This window comes from Toxotes jaculatrix, chromosome 13 (genome assembly GCF_017976425.1).
Source record: "Toxotes jaculatrix isolate fToxJac2 chromosome 13, fToxJac2.pri, whole genome shotgun sequence".
In the NCBI taxonomy this organism is placed as follows: Eukaryota; Metazoa; Chordata; class Actinopteri; family Toxotidae; genus Toxotes; species Toxotes jaculatrix.
In genome coordinates this window covers 21,459,415-21,478,730 of record NC_054406.1, presented here as the reverse complement: position 1 = coordinate 21,478,730, position 19,316 = coordinate 21,459,415, and the positions used below count along the sequence as shown (strand labels likewise).

Here is a 19,316-nt window from a genome sequence, read left to right as displayed (position 1 = left end):
TATGGTGGACTTTTGTACAACACAATAAACATTAGTAATGTGAGTTTCACATCATATTTGTATTTTCAGGCATCAGATAGAGCCAGGACGTTTTAGTGTTGTGTTGCCTCAGTATACCTGGATCTGGACCTCTAAATATTTCAAGTGCTGGGTGTTGCGCACCTTTCCAACACAAATGTGCAGGTGTCAAGTGAAGTAAAGCTATTTATGCTTCATTTTCATCCCAAAAAATATTATAGTATTTGCTACATGAAGCTGATAACACATTAAACTAATTAAAAAAAAACTGCAGCAGCAAGTCTTTCCAAAGTCTGCAAGCAGCAGGTATAGTATCCACAGACTAATATCCCAACAAGCATTACCTACTGTCTGACTGGTATACGAATGAATCTGCCCAAGCAGCGACTTCAGTATTCTTCGGCAGACGGGCAGTAGTTCTCGGTGTAAAGGAAGCCAGTATGTACGAGAACTGTATCTGTGGATTAGCAGCAGCCAAGTCAAGTCAGGCTGAATTGAGTTGAGAATATGTATTTGTAGCACTGAATGGTCTCTGTAAATAAGCTAAAGGTTGTCCGACAGTATTCCAGTGAGTTTGTTAAACTATTTAAGGTTGTAATGCTTCCATTTTCATCACTGGCAGTTAGTTTGGTGACATAAAAACTGAGCAGACAAGAGAAGAAAAGTACATTTGTAAGTGACTAGTGAGAGCATATGGCTGTTTCCTGGAGCTAGTATTTACAAGTGTTGACCCAGTATCAAACAAACTTGCAAAAGAACTGTTTGTTCTTTTCTTTTTTTTTGCCAGCATAAGGATCAAAATCAAAACCATAAGGATCTGACACACTGTTCGGGCATCTTCCATGTTTTGCAATGGCTGAAATAATCAGCAGGCTTCCACACAACCTCAACATCAACTCTGCTACTATTACTATAGATCTAACATCTTTCAGTTGCTGCTCACTGCTGAGCCACCACTCCAAGGTAGTTACTGATTTTAGCTTTTGAAGTCTTGCTGCTGTGATACAGTTCCACCTCCATCTCATTGCCCTTTTTCTTTTTAGACAACGATGTAATTCTGGCAGCAAGTTTCTTTAGTCAGCAATGGTGATTTGAATTTCGGGAGATTTCAATAGTTCCACTGGTTACTCAGGATTACTTTAAAATTGGGTCAAATTGCATTCAGAGCTAAGTGAACACAATGTGCTTAGCCTGGGTCTTTAAGAATCTACTTCGTAAACACATAGACAGGAGAAGAAAACAAACAGAGACTGGTGAAAACTAACAGAAATAATTGGAGTTCCCTCTGACATTAGCCTTCTGAGAGGGTGCTAGCCACAGCTAACACTTGGTACCATTGGTACATTAGCTGGGGTGAATAAATACAGACTGCACAAACAGTTCACGAGTCAAGTTTGTGTGACTGACACAAGGCGGCCATTCACTTTGGTTGGTCTGAACATCCCTGTTGAATATATACACTGAGCAAGGTTAATAAAAATTTAGATGGGAGTATCAGCTAATATAATGTGTTTGTCCTCTCTGGACTCTCTGTGTCTATGTGTCTTGGCAGATCAGCATGACCAGACCCATATTCAATTGTTCAACAGCACAAATTTGCCAATGACCACCAAAGTTAAGCTCCAGATGGATTTACTCTGCTGTAACGTGATCCACTAATTGTCAATCTGAAATTTTGCTTTTATAATTGCTGTCCAAGCTGACTTTTGGGGTGAAATTTTTTCAACAGTGTGTGTGCCAGAGAGAAAAGTTGCATATCATAGCTAGACGTACATAGAATAACTTCATACAACCAAGAGGGTTTTTTTTTTTGATAACCAGTGATGATAAGTACACCATGCCTTAAAACGTTCAACAGCTACAGTTTAAGGCATTTGAAGTACATGAACTCTGCAGGACAATAACTGCTATCATTTTGCATTACTCATTATGGACCAAACTGTCCAGTGAGAACCTTCTTTATACATTTAGGAAAACCTCCTGTTAGGCTCATTACAACTGCTTTGTTACCATTGTGCTGCTCTCCCAAAAGTGTTTCATTATCCGTAACCTTTAAAGATTGAGCTTGTAATTCTCAGTAATTTCCTACACTGCAGCATGCAAATCAAATGTTACTCATGTCCACCATTCTTGTCCTCTGGAAGACTACAAAAATAACGACTGCACTGACCTATGGTTTTATCCCATTAGGACACTGCTGTATCATCATCATAGCATCACACCACAGTTGTGTCTACAAGGTCGGTCCAATCATAGATGCAACTGTTAATGAAGTCTGAAGTAATTCTTGTTCAACAACAAGTAAACTGCTGTGATGGATTCCTGAGTAATTCCTTTTCTCCAGTGATGGATTCTAAACTCACCATTGGCCTGATTGTCTGCTGATACTTGGTCCAGGATTAATGTCAGACACAGCAGCACTCTGCTAAGCTGCACACAGATTCTTAACAGTGTCTGAGAGCTTTGGTCGACCAACTGAACATACTTCTACCACAAACTGAATGTTTGTCAAGGGGATGTATAACAGAAATACTATTATAAGTGATATCTTAGTATATTTTGAAATGTATCATGCAATTTACTACATTCCTGAAGTATAGCCACTGGACTGACGTTCAGTCAAAAGCAAAATATGCTCACTACTAAGGAGAATATACTGTATATACAGTCAAGTGTTAAATTATAGTTATTAGTAACTTCTGAAGAATGCAAATGTAAAGGTTTTATTATATTTCCTTCATAAGAACACATAAAAAAGTAAACTTTTTTGGAAAAAGAAGCAATACTTTGCTGATTCTTAAAAGCGAGAAAATGTAACTTTTTAATATCATATATATAGTCAAATATCACTTTGGTCTCTTACAAATAAAAGACCAAACTCCTAAACAACAAAACCATCCTGCTTAATACAGTTTACTCTGTATTTTTACTGCCACAGTCTGACATGGTATGGTATGACTATAGCTTAGGGTGGCTAATGTTAGCTAACATTTAGCATTATAAAGTAATTGACCTTTTGCTCAGTCTCCCCTGAATGGCAACTGTTTGATGATAACTTAGCAACCATTAGTAGAGCAACCATAAGAAGTAGAAGGACGTGGAAGTGTCACCACCTGAACAGCATTTATTTTCACGGTTTCACGAACATGCCTTAAGTCAATGAAAAAACTACCTTTCATGAGACGTTTCATGAAAGCTAAACAAGTCAATAGTGGTATTTTATGTAGCAGCTTCAGTTAATATTAATTATAAGAAGGTAGGCTTGATAATTGCAGTTAGCTAGGTTTATCTATTAAATTTGTTGGTAAAGTGAGCAACACTTAGTTGCAACCATGCTAGTGCACCTGATTTCTATGAATGGTAGCTGGCTCAACTAGATAACATGACTATCTTGTACGCCTCTAAACAAAAACTGAACATTATAACCTTCACGAAGGTACAATTGCATTAGTTTTATAGAAACGTGCCATAAAGTGTATAAATTAAGAGTAGTGGGATGGGATTTTATTTGCAAAGCCATACACAATCAATGATTTACATATTTATCACTTGGTCATCAAATTAAAAACTGCAACCAAACGTGAACACTTTTTTAGGTTCATAGGAACTTGTCCAATAACTTTTGGTCCTCTGAAATTGGCAGTCTGTCACATCAATCTCTTTATACATCTGAAAATACCCACAAATTTAAGCTGAGAGTTACACTTGAGGTCCATAGTCATGATATAATTTCAGATCTATGTCCTTTGATGTACTAACCTTAACACAGTTTCATCTTTCTGTACTAGTATCAGTTCACTCCAGCATTGACAGGCTCAACTCGACTCAAGACACAGTCTCTTTTGGGGCCTATGACATGGTCTGCTTCCAGTGGTGGAATGTTACTAAGTATATTTACTCAAGTACTGTACTTCAATACAAATATGAGGCACCTGTACTTTACTTGAGTATTTCCATTTAATGTAACTAATACACATTTGTCCAACAGCTTCAGCTTGGTTACTCTACTTTGTACTGCACAATGACTACTTTTACTTTTTATACTTAAAGTAAATTTTGCTGATAATACTTACATACTTATGTAAGGTTTTGAATGCATGACCTTAACTTGCAGCGGAGTATTTTCACAGTGTTGCAATAGAACATCAGCAAAGGTTCTGAATCCATCTACCATGACTGTCTGCTTCTGGCAGTGCAATGCCCTCATCCAAAAATACAAGTAACTGCAGTATTACGAGGGGTGATTGATAAGTCTGTGGCCTTCAGCAGAAGGAGAAGAGTTCTGCAGCTCTCATTACATGCATGTGCAGTTCAACTCTATTAGCATGCCTGGCGAACCCGCTTAATACCTACAGTAGTCACATTGCATTAATTCCAAGTAATATATTATTAACTGATTTTGTGGGGTTATAGGTTGAATGAGAAAAAAATCTGTTTAGGAAATTCTAACTCTAACATTCTCTGTAATGGAACTGGATCCAGATGCAACCATATCTCTGTGTGTCTCTATCTCGCTGTTTATTGGATTTGTCTCGTTTATTGGAATTGAGAAGTTTACACTCCAGGAACCCAGGAAAAGTTGTTACTCAAGATAGTGTAATGTATGCCAAAGTCAGTGGTTAGTCCTCATTCCCAAAGCGGTTAGAGGAATTCATTACATTAGATATTGAATAGATTGAATCACTGTTGCCACTGACTGATTCAGTAGATTTTAGCAGTGGAGCTCCTCACTGGTGACAGAGCTCTGCTGTCAGCTCAGCTGTGATTCACAGTACGTTACCTCCTCATTAAAAGTTTATTAAAAGACAGCAAACACCACAAAAATGATCATAATCTAATAAGTCTGTTGTAAACACCAGGCTGATGAGATTATATAGGTTGGTTTTGTACTGAACTGAATGTGACGGCGACCACAAACAGACTGAAAGTAGTTCTGAACCAAAAATCTGCTATCATTATCACTGTAAAGGTTGAGGTTGAAAGGCCTATTATGGCAACTGTAAATAAGCAGGGGAGGAGCTGAGCAAGGGTCAACGGCTACTTGTAGCCACGGTGGCTGCAAAAGTTACATAGGCTCGCTTTAAAGAGTAAAATTTCTTTTTGAATCTGGCTGGAATGAGGTGCATGGCAGGAAATAACAGAAATAATTGCAAATATAGAACAGGTAGAAATAATGACTTCAAGGCAGAGGGACAAAACAGCACTTGAATGAAGCAGTCTCTAAAATGGCTGGGGACGCATTGCAGTTTTAAATGTTCAGGAATCTTCAGGAATCATTTGTCTTTTTAAATAAAGGCCAGCCACAGCATGGTCAGGGCCATCACCAGCAGCCCTGACAGAAAGAAAGACATCCGGGAGTGCTTGAGCCTGGCCGGGTTTAGCTCACATGGGTTAACCAAGTTCCCCCCTTCATCTGGCACACTGATAGCCACCTTTAGAGCGTGACCATGAGCTTGATCTTCCTCCTCTTCCTCCTCCTCCTCATCATCATCATCAACCCAATCAACCTCACTGTCCTCCTCATCTTCTTCCAGCAGGCAGTCACGTCTGTACAGCCGTGGCCCCCCCGGCACTGGGGACAAACTACACGCTCTTACCTTGTGTCCAAACAGAGACTGCCTCCCTCGCTGTGCTCAGCAGCGGCAGGCCAAGAGAGACAGATAACAATGAACAGAGAAGTGGAATATGGTCAACTGACAGGAGACGGAAGAAGGGGGACAGAGGGATGAGGAAATGGAGGAAGGTGATACTGGAGGGAAGGTACAAGAAAGGAAGGCTCTGGAGGGTATTTAGCAGGGAGGGGGACATGGGTTTGTCCATGCAGTCCCCTGCAACTTTCAATAATGTTTTTAGAGGCATTGCCTGACAGAAGAGTGTTAACATACAGTTCATAATTTGCATAGTTACTCCATCCGCTAGCTTTGGGGAGCCACATGTAAGTGTCAAAAGTAAGCTCATACTCCAATTGTGACAAGGTTAATATGTTGGGTCATATGAAACTGGATAAATCTGGTTCTCACTTCCAAAGTTTCCGCTTCCACGACTACTACAACAGAATAAAGATTTTCAAGATTTACTCATCGCATCAACTTGCACCTTAGAGGCTGTTCAGAGGAACACAGGAAAATTCTCGTCTATATCAACTTGATTCACATTTTTGTAGCTATCTATTAGAACACTGTACTCCCCAAAGTAAAAAGAAAAAAAGTCTAACAGGGTCAGAAATTTGAGGCAGTCCAATCAAACAAGTTATTAGAAAGCTAGATTATGAATTGGCTAGCAATAACCTAAACTTCAAATAGAAGAAGAAGAAAATCATCTTTCCTTGATGTTTTGGTACAGTAATTACAATGACATATCTGTACAAGAAATATCTCCTGGAGAAATAATCCTGCAACAGAAATTTCCAGGTTAGCTGGAGCATATTAGCAGAGATATTCTGTTACTGTACCAGCCAGTTAATGAACTGTGCAGACAGGTAAGATAGTTAGTTATTGATATGTTATTAATATAATGATAACATCTAGTTTTTCAGAGGGATGCATTAACGAGCAAGTTGAATGCAACAGCTGCAAACCCTGCACTGTACGGCAATGCAGATTAAAGCAAAGCTGCAGTGGCTATAGATGGTTCCATATGAAACCAGCAAACTGTTGCATGGAGACAGACTGTGTGATCACAACCTACTCCTTTCACTTTCACTTTCAAGCAACTAACCATTTCCTAAAGCCCTACCCCCAAAGAGCAACTGTCCAGTCATAGTTAAGCAACTGTAACTAGACAAAGCAGATCAGATTTGGATTTGTCCACATAATGTACACTAGTATGCAATATGGAGCATCTAAAGAATAGGGAGGGTGTCTTCATCATAACCAGTGCATTGTGTTTATCTGCTCTTTGTAAAGTTAAGTAACATTGGCACAGCTGGATTACTAGCTTAGCATTAATACAACAGTCATGAGTTAGCATATCATTAATTAACGTAACACTACAACGTTACATGGTAACTTTAGTGACTCTCTCTGGCTATTTGTGGATTTGGGAAAGTTTACCCAAGACAACTTTACCAAACACATTGATTAAACATATTGTTTCTTTATATGTTGATTATATTGGTTTAAAACTTTTTTTTTTCTTGTGTGGCTCACGTAGCCTTTGCCACTGAATACACATTTAAGACCCTTTTGCTGGGTTCTCATTTTGCTAATCATTTTAGATCTTTAAGTCAGCCAAAACCATTGAAAAGGTCTCCCACAGATGGAGTTTTCAACAAGCTCACACGAGCTAAACAGTATAGCTAGAGCTGATGAAATCTGGTAGCCACAGTTGTCTATTCACCTGGAAAAATCTATAGTCACTGACTAAAAATGAGATGCCCACTTTCGAACAAATCAAGGAACGATTTTTTCTATTATGATAAATTTGGATGGCAAATCTGCCACTATTACCATTATAAACTGTGTACAGTGCATAGCAACAGTAGCCAAGGGAAGTGAGGCTTATTATTGTTATTTAACAATCATTTTTACCCAGTGTAAGTAAGCAACGATTGATCAGCCAAAGAAGGAGGAGAACTATCAACTGATTTATTACTGGCAACGTGCCCTACATCACAGGGTATCAAATGTTCATTTAAACATTGACACCCAATCATTAGTCACAGTGCGAGCACGGTTAGTCTGACAGAGTTAGTCTGACACTGAGGTGGTCTAGTCAGGCTGAACCTTTGACAGAGAAGTGGTGGAAGAAGGGGAAGGAAAGAAGGAGAGGAGGATGAGTGCACTGAGGATTAATAAATCTCTGCTCCCTGGTGGGAGTAGGACAGGCATTCTCTGACAGCTAAAATGCTAGCTAGTGCAAACCATTTTGGCAGTGCAAGTTGTCTAAATGCCAACAGGAAGGAAGAAACAGCAGAAAAACAGACTGGGCTGGCAAAACCATAATATGTCAGCTGCATTGTTTTACAATGTACCAACAGGCTGTCGATTATCTTGGCATCCCAGACTACAGGAACTGTGGAAAAGCTTGCCATGGAACACTTTTTAAAGTAATTCTGCACTGCACTCAGTGGGGGTAATGAAGTATTGCACACAAGGCAAGATCTGTGTTTAGCCAGCAAGAATCTAACAGCTCAGGGAGAATCTGAGAATTTTTAACTGGTGGATGGTGATGCAACGGAGGCTATTTCTATTTTTTCATCTCATGTGTCATCATAATTCCTAGCATTCAGCAATAATATGAAATTACCAAAAATTTTGCCTCGGGCTTTCAGCAAAAAAAGTGCCGTTACGGCTGGATTCTTGAGTATTAGAAAAAAAAAAAAAAAAAAAAGGAAGACGTCATTATTGTGCAGGACCCCATGTCTGGGTTAGAAACTGTGTCTTCAAGTTGTGAGAAGGGGAGAGGCAGGAGCCAGAGGGAGACAGCAGCAGGTCAGAGGAGTGAGATCCTCTCTGACCTTTAGTGTCTTTGTCTGATCGCACAAGTAAGGATGGTGTAGGCTGTGGGGAAGGGGATGAAATTGGTGGGGTTTTCACAAGGCCCCCAACAGGCCCAGACTTCAAACACGAAGGGAAAGGAGAGGACGACAGACGTGGCAGAGATACAAGACAAGAGACACAGAAAAACACATAAAGACATCCAGGTAGGGATAGATACAGGGAAGAGGATTGGAGGGCAAGACAAATGGGGGGGAGGGAAAGGGGGAAGGGGGGGTCAGTCCTCTGGCTTCTAATCATTGTTCCTTGGCTAATTTTTCCAGTGTTCTTTTGCTCTTCAGTTATTCACTGATCACACCAAGCACAAGAGTCATGCGAATCTTCATCTTCAGGATTAACCTAGCCATGCGATTGACTGACACCAACATCAAGCAGGATGACAAAGCTAGCAGTAGCCATTCACAGAGCAAAGGCAGTGATAAGGGGGGAGTGAGCTTAGGGTTAAAGGGGATGGGATCCAGGACGAGGCTCCTACAAAGGTGCCAGTATGCTTCAAACGAAGTGGCTGTCGGATTGTTGAACAGCTCTGAAACCCGCTTTCCCCAAGACCTTTCCAACTTCACCTCAGCGTGTCTTAGCAGTTTTTGTAACTTTTCCAAAACCAACTTCCTGAAGTGACTGGACAGGTGTGTTCAGTACCCAGTATTTAAAATCTCTCTTATAAGCTCTCTTTTTCCATTTTTCACACAACTACTTCTGTCACTTCTCTTGTGAGCAGCAAAATGCCCTGTTCTTGAAAAGAGATTGTCCCAAGGTGTCCACCCTTGTCCCCACTTGTACAATCCATCAAGTCTCTTCCCAAGTGCTGCCAATTAGAACATGTATAAACACCTTTGCCTTCAGACACCTTCAGGCAATACTCCTACAAACTGGCTGGTTTGAAGCATACTGAACCCTTTATGTTGCGGCTGAGCACAATCCGTTTGAAGTTGGAAAGCTGCTTGTTAACAGCAAGCCACGGCCATAGGCCCCCCCCGGATGCCATTCAATCTATTGCTCATGAAGAAATGCTGGACAGTGTTGACCTTCTGCAGCCCGTGCCAGAAAGCACCAGATCAGAGCACCTTTACCTCAGACACGCCACCAACTATTCTGTGCGCAGGTACAACTGCGGACATCCTCCCCTGCACACATACACACACACATGCCATCTTCACATTGGCAAAAACGAAAGAAAAAATCCTTAAGTCCCTCTGTGACTGCAGTTATACAGTAGTCATGCTAAAGCAGTGGAATGATATGGAGAAAGCCAACAGCACCACCAAATGGAGAATCAGTGTACAGATCTAGATGATGAAATACATTGTGACCATCTGCTATAAGGACGAACAACTACAACACATTTATGTTCAATACTACATTATGTATGTGTCTTACCCATAACATTCCACCATGCGGGTCCTTACATATTCAATTAAACATTTTAAAATAGTGGAAATATACACCTGAAGATCAGTGGGGGGGGTGGATGAGCAAATGTGGTCGTCTTTGTGGTGATTTGATTCATGATTTTTTTTGGGATTTGATTTGTTGCAGAGTTTTAATGGAATGGAAAGTAAATTTATGACCCTTAGAGGGATCTGTACAAATGATATGATGATGAAAATAATAAGATGATAATACAACTGGTGATAGCTCCCTACTATGAAATTTAATCACTGTCCCGGTCAAAGTATTTTTATATCCTGTAGACTTAGCTAAAGCTACCGTTAGTAGCATATAACCTGCCAGTTAGTTAGCTGGCATTCAAAGTTGCCTTAACTCAAGCTACAACTCAGGGTATTATTCAGTAAATACCATCGTTTAAAGGAATTGTCATTTTTTCTGTCTTTTTGGAAAAATCCTTGATTGACATGTTAGCGAGAGTCATGTGATGAGAATTCACCTGAATGCACCTGTAGCCTAACGTAGCACCTCTCAGAGTGGTACAGCTCAAGGCCCAGAACCCGAGGGAAGCTGCTAGCATAGCTACATTACATGGTAAAAGAGCTTTAAACTGACAGGGGGTCTATATGGATGACCTGACACTGTGGATGAGGTCGCTACTGATCAGCAGTACTGCTGCGGTGTATTTGCTCCTGAGGCTGTGGGACTCACCGCTGGTTGGAGCTGGCCGTTGATGCTCGCCGTGCGGAAAGGCGAGTTGGTGGAAAGACGCTTGTCCCACTCGCTGGGCCGAGGCTCTGGCACCGACTCCATGAAGCTTCTCTTCAACTCACTGATGCTAGTGTGGTGACGCATAATCTCAGTCTGAGTCTTATCCAGGTCCTTCAATGAGAACAAAGAAGTCAGGATAGGTAGGCAGAAGGGACAGAATGAGTAACAGAAGGAAATAAGTTGTAAGAACAATCTGCCATTCTTTCAATTTGCTGGCAAATTATTCTTTAATATGCAGTGTGGTCTTGAGCCTGTCTATTCCCACATGACATGCTTTTCAGACAAACCGCACAGCAGACTGAGCTGAGGAGAGCCTCCTGTGATCTGTGATCCACATTTCAGCCCGCTGAAGATCTGGTGTTTACAGCTAATTCCAAAATTTCCCTCATGTGGGTCATGATAACAGAAATGAAGCAGAAGGACTCCTGAGTACTGGTTACTAATAAGGCACCGGCTCACTGGTGCACAGATTATGGCCTTCATCAGTGCCACTGAGAGCAGACACAGAGAGGAGGCGTCGTGTTTCTCTGAAAAACTTGCATGTGGTGAGCAGGTCTGAGCAGGCGAATGGCGCACACATCCAACCGGGGTTAAGTAAATGTGTGGGACAAAGGCAGCATACTAAGGAAAAGGCAAGCTAGTCTGCACACTGAATAATCCAAGCTCCAAGCAATTACAGTCATTTAAGAACGTCTCATAGGTATATGAGACATAGGTGTATTCTCATAGATATTGACCTGACAAAGACCCTGAAGGTCGAAACATTGTGTCATTAAATTTCATCTTTTTTTTTTTTTGCAGTACTCAGCGTGGAGACTCGTAAACATAAATTTGCTCGTACTCTTTCCTTTGTGATCAAACAGCTCAACAACGACTCTGTGCTCAGCTTGCAGTCTGTAAGCCGGAAGCAGCGCCAGCTCACGGCCTGAAGCTAAGCTAGACCACACATGTCCTGAAGCTCCTGGAGATACGGTACGTTTATATTACAGTACGTTTATCGGCCTACTTCCCAAAATATCCCTCTGTTGTTTAATCATGTCCAGCCATCTGGAATAGCAGTGTGATGGGAGGCCACCAAGATGTGGGCTCAACAGGAGAAGCAAACACATACAGCACAGACAACTGAAGAGAGGGAGGTGACATGTCACATAATTTCCAGGCTGGGGTTGAACACAGAAGCCACATATGACGTGGCTGTAAAAAAAAAAAAGAAAAAGACACTAAATAAAGCTGCAGAGTTTTCTAATAATTAACTGTGGGTTCATCAATATGGGCGACCCCTCTTACATTACATGTGGTTTTTACTGCAGCTTAAAAAGGACTGAGTGTTATCAGGCTGTAATAAGTACATGTCATCCCTCTCTTCTGAAATCACTTGAACTCAGAAGCATAGAGCGTTAACACAGCACAGCAAAGTGGTGACAGTAAATCTGGGCAACAGTAACACAGAGTCACAGACAGCAAACACAGCACTGTGAGGGTGTTAAGGTCCATGTAGTAAAATTAATGAAATGAAAAGAGACTGGAAGGCCTCGGTGAATATGAGCAGCAGTGATCAGAATCTGTTAGTGACATAACTGAGACAAACACGACTGGGAAAGAGCAAAAAAAAACTTTTTCTTTTTCATCTCCTCTGACATTTTGACATCACTAGTCAAAGCGTTTTAGCTGAGGTTAGATCAGTAGTTTTTGTCACTTAGACTTCACGTGAAAAATCTCATTTTTGTTATAACCTGTCCAGTGAGAAACATTTTACTGCAGGATGTGAGGAGGCAGTTCTGCAGCTATTTTTGATTGTTTTAGGATTCGCAACTGATTCATCAGCAAGGCAAAGTTTGCGGTATGGCATTTAAAAGATGAAAGCATTTAGCAGGCAGGATGGGCCTAAGGAAAATACACTAGCCTGTTGCCTTATGGGAAGATCCAGTGATCCAATGTAATTGTAAGGGAAAGGCTGATACAGCAGCTGACTAAAGCATGGGCCCTATTTTCGTGGTGGTGCAATGACCAGCACTCATACAGTTTGTTAACTTCACTGACCCTGAAATGTGCTTTGTGCACCTGAGTAATGCACAGTGCACAGTGCACAGGTGGGGAGTTGGTTCAGATGAAGCAACACAGAGCGAGTTGTTGGTATTTCAGTGGAAAATGTGTCTTAGGCTGAATTTTGAAAATGTGCAGCAATGAGGGAATAAGACTTAAAATCTAAATAAGCCATTTTTAACTAATCATTCCTCAGCCAGTAGAGGCGTTTAAATCGGCATGAAAAATGAACAATTATAGTCTTTAAAGCAGGAACGTTGGCAAATCCGTCTGCATTTATCTGTAAATGAGTACGAGTGATTCTTCCAGTATCAGTCGTCCACAGCTGCTTCATACTGAATGAAAAGCTTCTCCTTCAGTTCATTAAACCCCTGCAGCCTCTGGAGGCAGCAAGTGCCATCACACAGCTGTCCACGGTGTTTACCTTTATTAAACCATGTGTAAATGACACCAGGCTGCTGCAAAGCAGTCCCAAACTGGTCCATCATGGCCCGGTATTCTGTTGTATAAGTGGGAGATTTTACATTTTATGACCTGATGTGAGTGTTTATGAATTTACAGTTTTTTTTTTATTATTTTATTTCCATCATCATTGTGCAAGTTGAATAAAAAGCCACAGCACCTGCCTCTGGCTGTGCGTTTAAGGTGCTCTGCATTCAGATCACAGCTGTTTCAGAGCAATGAGATCAATGATGCCACCTGCTGAGAGGGAATTTATTAATCCCCCCACACCTCCCCGTTTATTTTCCACCTCACCCGAGGTCTTTTGCACTCTGGACTTTCGCACGTACATGAAGCAAAATGGCAAAATAGCAGGTGCCTCTTAGAGACATGGGGTTATAATAGAGCCCTCGCTGAAAATAAGCACAGGCAATATATTTTTTACTTTAACACCAAGTGTATTGTGAGCTGAGCTTATATTTTAGACAACTTAAAACTTTCCCAATCGTGTGTTTCAGAGAAGGAAAATTTAAAACGACACAGACGATGTCAAAGTGAAGTGAAGCTACTTGCATGAGAGTCAGAGAGGAAAATGGTGCATGCCAAGCCTTTAGGGTTGAGCTGAAAACAAGGCGAGAAATGAAGAGAAACAGAGGCGTCAAAGCAAAAAAAAAAAAAAGAAAACCGACACCAAGTCCATGCAGGAAGGAAAAAAGAAAAAACGTGACAGCAAGCAACCAGAACACATATCTGAAAACTGAAGATACAAACCTCCAGCATTAAATTGCTATGTCTGATATAAATAGTTTCACCCTCAAGTTTCTTAGCTCTTTTCTGTGAAAAAAAAAATTGGGGAAAAAAAGGGGGAAGAGCTGGTGGTAAATAATGCAGCATCAATACAGATGTTTTAATATTTGATTCGCGATGGAATCCAGCGAGCAGCAGCCGACGGTGGCGATGACATGAATCACAAAAAAAAATTATATATATAAATAAAAATAAAAGCATCATGGGGTGCCGCAGCTCCCAGTGTGCCCAGCTCAGCCAGGGGGGTGGGGGTGGGGGGGCAGAATTCAGGATTCAGCCACACGCACACAGCAGGTTGTGTGTATGAGAAGCAAAGGCGGATACACACTGTGCTGTTTGTGTTACAGTTACATGCTGTGCATGCAAAGGCTGCTGCAGTGCAGTGTACAGGAGGAGGAGGAGGAGCATCAGTGTACGTCTGCTGGAGGAGTCACTTCAGGAGTTTGCAGATTAAAAAAAAAAAAACATTTACTATTTTCACATTTCAGCTTCTTCTTCTGTGTTTAGTTGAACTTAAATCCCTCCCTCGTTCTCTGGCTGGCAACAGATACATTCAGATTAGGTGTGTGTACAGGCAAAGGGGGTAAGACTGCAACCTGAAAAAAAAAACATACAAGGCCATTTGGCCACATTTTCATTCACCATCACCTACAGTTGCTATTTTACTGGCTAAAGCTTTGTGTTTGGACCACAGTGTCTAATGTCTGCCACGCTGGCCTCTCTGGTCTGTGTTTCCAGGCATAAGAACTCCATGTCTCCCTCCACTTACAGATCTGACTCTGACTCAGAGTCTGACTGTCAGACTGCAGCAGAGCTTTAACATCCAAATCCTGTACCAAAGCCAGTCTGCACCAGCTGCCTGGTTATAGACTCATAATAATATACTACTAATAATAATAATATTATAAACACTGTTATTGTAATGATAAACATAATAATTATTATTAATGTTGTTGTTGTTGTCTGGTCTTAATAATCCCAGAAACATCTGCAAAATCCTGGAGGGACTGATTCAGTCAGGACGAATGGGACTGATCCAAAACAAAAATGAACAGTGTGGAACATCCAAAGGTGTCCTCCCTCCAACAAAATGTTATTTTGTAAAATAGTATGTTTGCTTCTGGAGAAGGAGAAACCAAATTTCAAACCATAAAACATGTTTTTTTTTTTTTTGGTTTGTTTGCTTTTTTTTGGGGTCAAACAGCTGCAAAGAAAGAATAACAGCTTCATTTCTCCTTGGTCCAAGAGCAAGCTGTTGTGCAGCTGACAGGATATGAACACGCCTTCACAGGGAAAAACCAACATCCAGAAATCACAGAACAGTCAGGAGTTTAAAGCACTTTGGGCTCTCTGCAAAGAAAAAACAGCACGTCTGTCAGACGACAGAAAAGCAAATTAAAAGTGTCTTGATGTGTAACGTGATGCATGGATGAGGATGGTGAGTCAGCGACAACAACACCAGGTCGGGAGCATGCTAACCTTCCTCACTCGCACCATCTCCGTCTTTGTTTTGTCCTGAGGAGAGTGCTGCTCCCCCCCACCAAAGGAAAGACACAGTTACTAGAAGGTGCAGGCTGTATAGAATTATTTCAATCTCACTGTCTAGTTACTGGTTTAACTGGTTCAGACACTGCTTCAGTCTGATCATGCATCGAGCGAACAAACCTGGCTCTTTTTCTCTCTTTCCCCATTGGCCGCGGTCACAGAGGGGGAGTGCCTCCGCTCTCTCCTGGCCACTGTCTGGTAGCACAGACAAAGCTCACACATCAGGATCAGTTCCAGGAACAAAACCTTCCACAAAACACTCCTGTTTCCATATGGAGTTACAACAAAACCTTAAAACTTTTGGTGGAACGTCCTTTTCGTTAGCACTGGCTACAGTGACAACAAACTTGCTTAGTCTAACAGGCTCCATGAACACACAAACTTCATCACACAAGTTCATCATTCTTTTGCTTTCTTTCTGTCCACGTCCCTGATTTCTGATTATAGTGATGATAGTGACTATAGTGATGTAAAGGAGTGTGTCCACTACCTTGATTTCTGGAGTGGACTCCGGTCTGGGGCTGTGGCTCTTGGTGTGCTCTGCTGGGTGACTTTCCCTCTTTACCTCCGCCTTCCTGTCCGCAGAGCGGCGACCTTTTGGCGTGCGGCCATCGTGGTGGTCAGAGCGAGGCAGGGTGGGTAGCAGTGGCGATGGGGACGCCTCCCCCGGAGACACCGGTGACATGACAGGGGCGCTGACCGGACGAGTGGATTTGTTGTCGGGAGTGGACACCATGGCTGAAGTAGACAGAGAGGAATGTTTGAGCTCTTCGCCCCATCTCTAGCATCAGATGCCCCTTCAGGCGACTGTCACCTCACATGCTAACCACTGCAACACCATGTATATACTGTATCTGCCTGTGAGATTGATCATTTCGCTCATATTGTCATTGGACAAATGGACATTTGTCCAGTTCTTTGGTTTATGACCAAATACCTGTAAAACGAATCCCATTGCCCCAGAGATGTACTTTGGGTTCAGTGCTAATTAGCAAGTGTTGGCTAGCTAACGTGCCAAACTAAGATGGTAGCATACCTTCTAAACGTTAGTGTGTAAGCCGTGTCACTGTGAGCATATTAGCACTCCGATGTTAGCATTTAGCTCGAAGCAGCACTTTGCTTCACAGAGCTAACACGACTGAAGACCCTTCAGTCTTGTTGTCTTCATCCTGAGCAGCACATCTGGGAGATGCACTGCCCGATGGCACACAGCAGCACAACTGCTGTTTCAAATTCAGAAGGCAGCATCTCTTAGAGCTTTGTGGGGAAGATAACTACATCCAACTCTGACCGACTGTAAACCATGGAAATGGGAGAGAGAAACACGAAGAGAGAAAAAAAAAAGGCAAAAAAAAAAAAAGAAAAGGCAGATATTAACGACAAGAGGAGTTTCTGAAGACACTCTGTGTAGCTTAGCTTAATCCACCATGACTGGTCTGTGTTGTCAGCACGACTTGGGAAAAAAAAACAAAAAAAAAAAACAGATGTTGCTCACTAAGTACACAAGTTACATAATGCTCTGTTCCAGATGACAGAGCTGTGGGGTGGAGAGCAATGTGTGATCAGAAAGTGAAGAAGGCAGAATGAGAACAGAAGGAAAACAGAGGAACCAAAAGCTGAAACATAATAGACAAGAAGTTCGATGTAGACAAGCTGCTGCCACGTGAGCAGCATTGTTCGCATCCCTGCCTGTGCCTATTGTGAGTACCTGGGAGATGGAGCACGCACGTAAAGTGGGTTTTTAAAGCTTTTTTTTTTTTTGCTGATGCTGTGAGAGCAATAAGAAGTGGACCAAAACTGTGAAGCTGTGGACCAGACAGCTAAAATAATGAGCTGAAATGTAAAGCCAATGCAGAGCTTTTCACACTGTCACACTATTTTCCACATTGTCATCTGATGCCTTTTTATTATAACAATATCTTATCAATAAATTTGCTTGCCTTCGTTATATCACATTCACATTTACTCCCCTCCACCATTCAAGGGTTTGAAGGATATCTGAATAAAAATACGGTCGGGCCTGTCAGGCCTGACTCACTGACAGAGCTTACAGAGAACTGTGATCCTTCCTCATATCGACAGTGCTGCAGCTCCAGTGCGATGGCCCGTTTACTCATACAGAACATTGGAGATGAGAGACAATCACACTGGTTCTACTTTAGGACTAAAAACGAACTCAGTGGTGCAATTTTTACATGAGGGAAAAACAATATAGTGCCAATCAATCACACTCACTTTGCTTCTCTTGTTAAAACAGAAGCAGAGAGTCGTTTTCCACTACATTCAACTGCTTCAAGCAGAGCGGAGGAAAAGGCGAGGGCTTTAATGGAAGCCACTGGGACTTCATAAAGAAAAATGAAAACGAACACACAAACTTTAGGTTCGTGAGAGACAAGAGAGAGCGCCCATCTTCGTATCTGTACGTGTGGACACACAAAACCCACAGTCTGCTCTAACGTTCAGATGGAGTCAAAACGAGGCTTCAGCAGACTAAACAGACTAAGCAAGTTTCTTCCCAAATTAGGTTTTTAAGGAAAAAACCTCCACCCTCCCTCTTTCAGCATTTTTTCATTGCCAAAACAGACCTGAACACAATACCCACGATAAACCTATTCGAGAAAGCCACAACAAAGGCAGCCCCTCCTGCTGCTGAGGCCTTATATATGCTTTGGAGAACAGATTACAGTGACCAGTAACTGTCAGTGTAAAGTATATGTGGCTTGTGAATGTAGGATTAAGACAGACTTAAAAAAAAAACGGTTTAATTGTAGACATGTGGCACTAATTTCTGAGGATATTACCATAACACTCTAAAGGAACCTGAGTTAGACCACCAGGACAGCTGTGTTCTTAAGGTGGGACAGCGTACCTCCGTCCAGGCTGCGAGAGTTCCTCTTGCTGGAGGACCGCTGGAACAGGGGAGCCGGTCTGTCGATCAGAGAGCTCGCCTGTCTGGTCTGAGCCTGAGTCCGACCACTGTAGCGAAACTTGGAGCCCAGTGCCAGGAACTTCCTGGGAGTGGTGGCCATCTCGGTGGAGGTCAGCCTGCACTCAAAGAACACTGATGCTGATCATCCTGATCGGATCACACATCCTTCCGCCATGTGGACAAAAAGACTTAAAGATGCCCCACCTGAAGAAGGTGTGATGTTCTACACACACTTTCCACAGCTTCTTGGCTGCCTTGTAATTGGGTAGTTTGAAGCCGATGGCGCTCTCGTACTGTTCCACCTGTTCAAGAGCAAACCGGAGTCAGTGTTAACCAACGAACAACAGATTTTAGGGGTGGATGACTATTTGTTGATATGAAAACACCCGTACCTCCGATGGTCTTATTTTGATGAAGAAGCTGCTGCGTTTGTACGAGACCTTGAGGACCTTGGGCCAGGGGAAACGGTTGATCCTCAGCTTGTCTTTGTAGACCATCAGACCGCTGGAGCAAACCCCCAGCATGATGTCGACACCGTCCAGATCCTGGAAGAGATACCAAGAGAGATTGGAACATCCTTGCTACCGCCAAACTAGTATGCCTGAAGGGGTGGGGGGGTGGGGGAACTGTCAGACGACATAATTACAAATGCTAAAGATGCCGTGCATTAAAACAGGTCCTTGTACGAGTCCAAATCTGCTGGACTGATGACATAAATTTTACATTTGTTCAACTCTAAGACTTGTGCAAAGTTTTCCTAATAGCAGCTGTTAGCACGCGCCATGTATCTGCAGCAGTTGTTTTGTGATGCAGCTTCCTTGCACTGCTCACTATACTCCACAGGGGGGCAGTACAGTCCTGTAAAACATCTTTCCTTC

At 42.1% G+C, this 19,316-nt stretch overlaps 1 protein-coding gene across 1 annotated transcript in view; it reads right to left on the bottom strand.

Moving 5' to 3' along the window:
* The window catches only part of epb41a (erythrocyte membrane protein band 4.1a), a 35,369-nt gene that overhangs the window by 11,078 nt on the left and 4,975 nt on the right, over positions 1-19,316 (bottom strand). The window contains exons 8-16 of the mRNA XM_041052951.1: positions 18,831-18,983; positions 18,643-18,740; positions 18,379-18,554; positions 16,000-16,247; positions 15,630-15,704; positions 15,444-15,491; positions 13,929-13,991; positions 13,731-13,778; positions 10,614-10,784 (exon numbers count right to left, since the gene is read on the bottom strand). Coding sequence (XP_040908885.1) covers positions 10,614-10,784; positions 13,731-13,778; positions 13,929-13,991; positions 15,444-15,491; positions 15,630-15,704; positions 16,000-16,247; positions 18,379-18,554; positions 18,643-18,740; positions 18,831-18,983 — 1,080 coding nt within the window. The remainder of the gene's footprint in view (positions 1-10,613; positions 10,785-13,730; positions 13,779-13,928; positions 13,992-15,443; positions 15,492-15,629; positions 15,705-15,999; positions 16,248-18,378; positions 18,555-18,642; positions 18,741-18,830; positions 18,984-19,316) is intronic.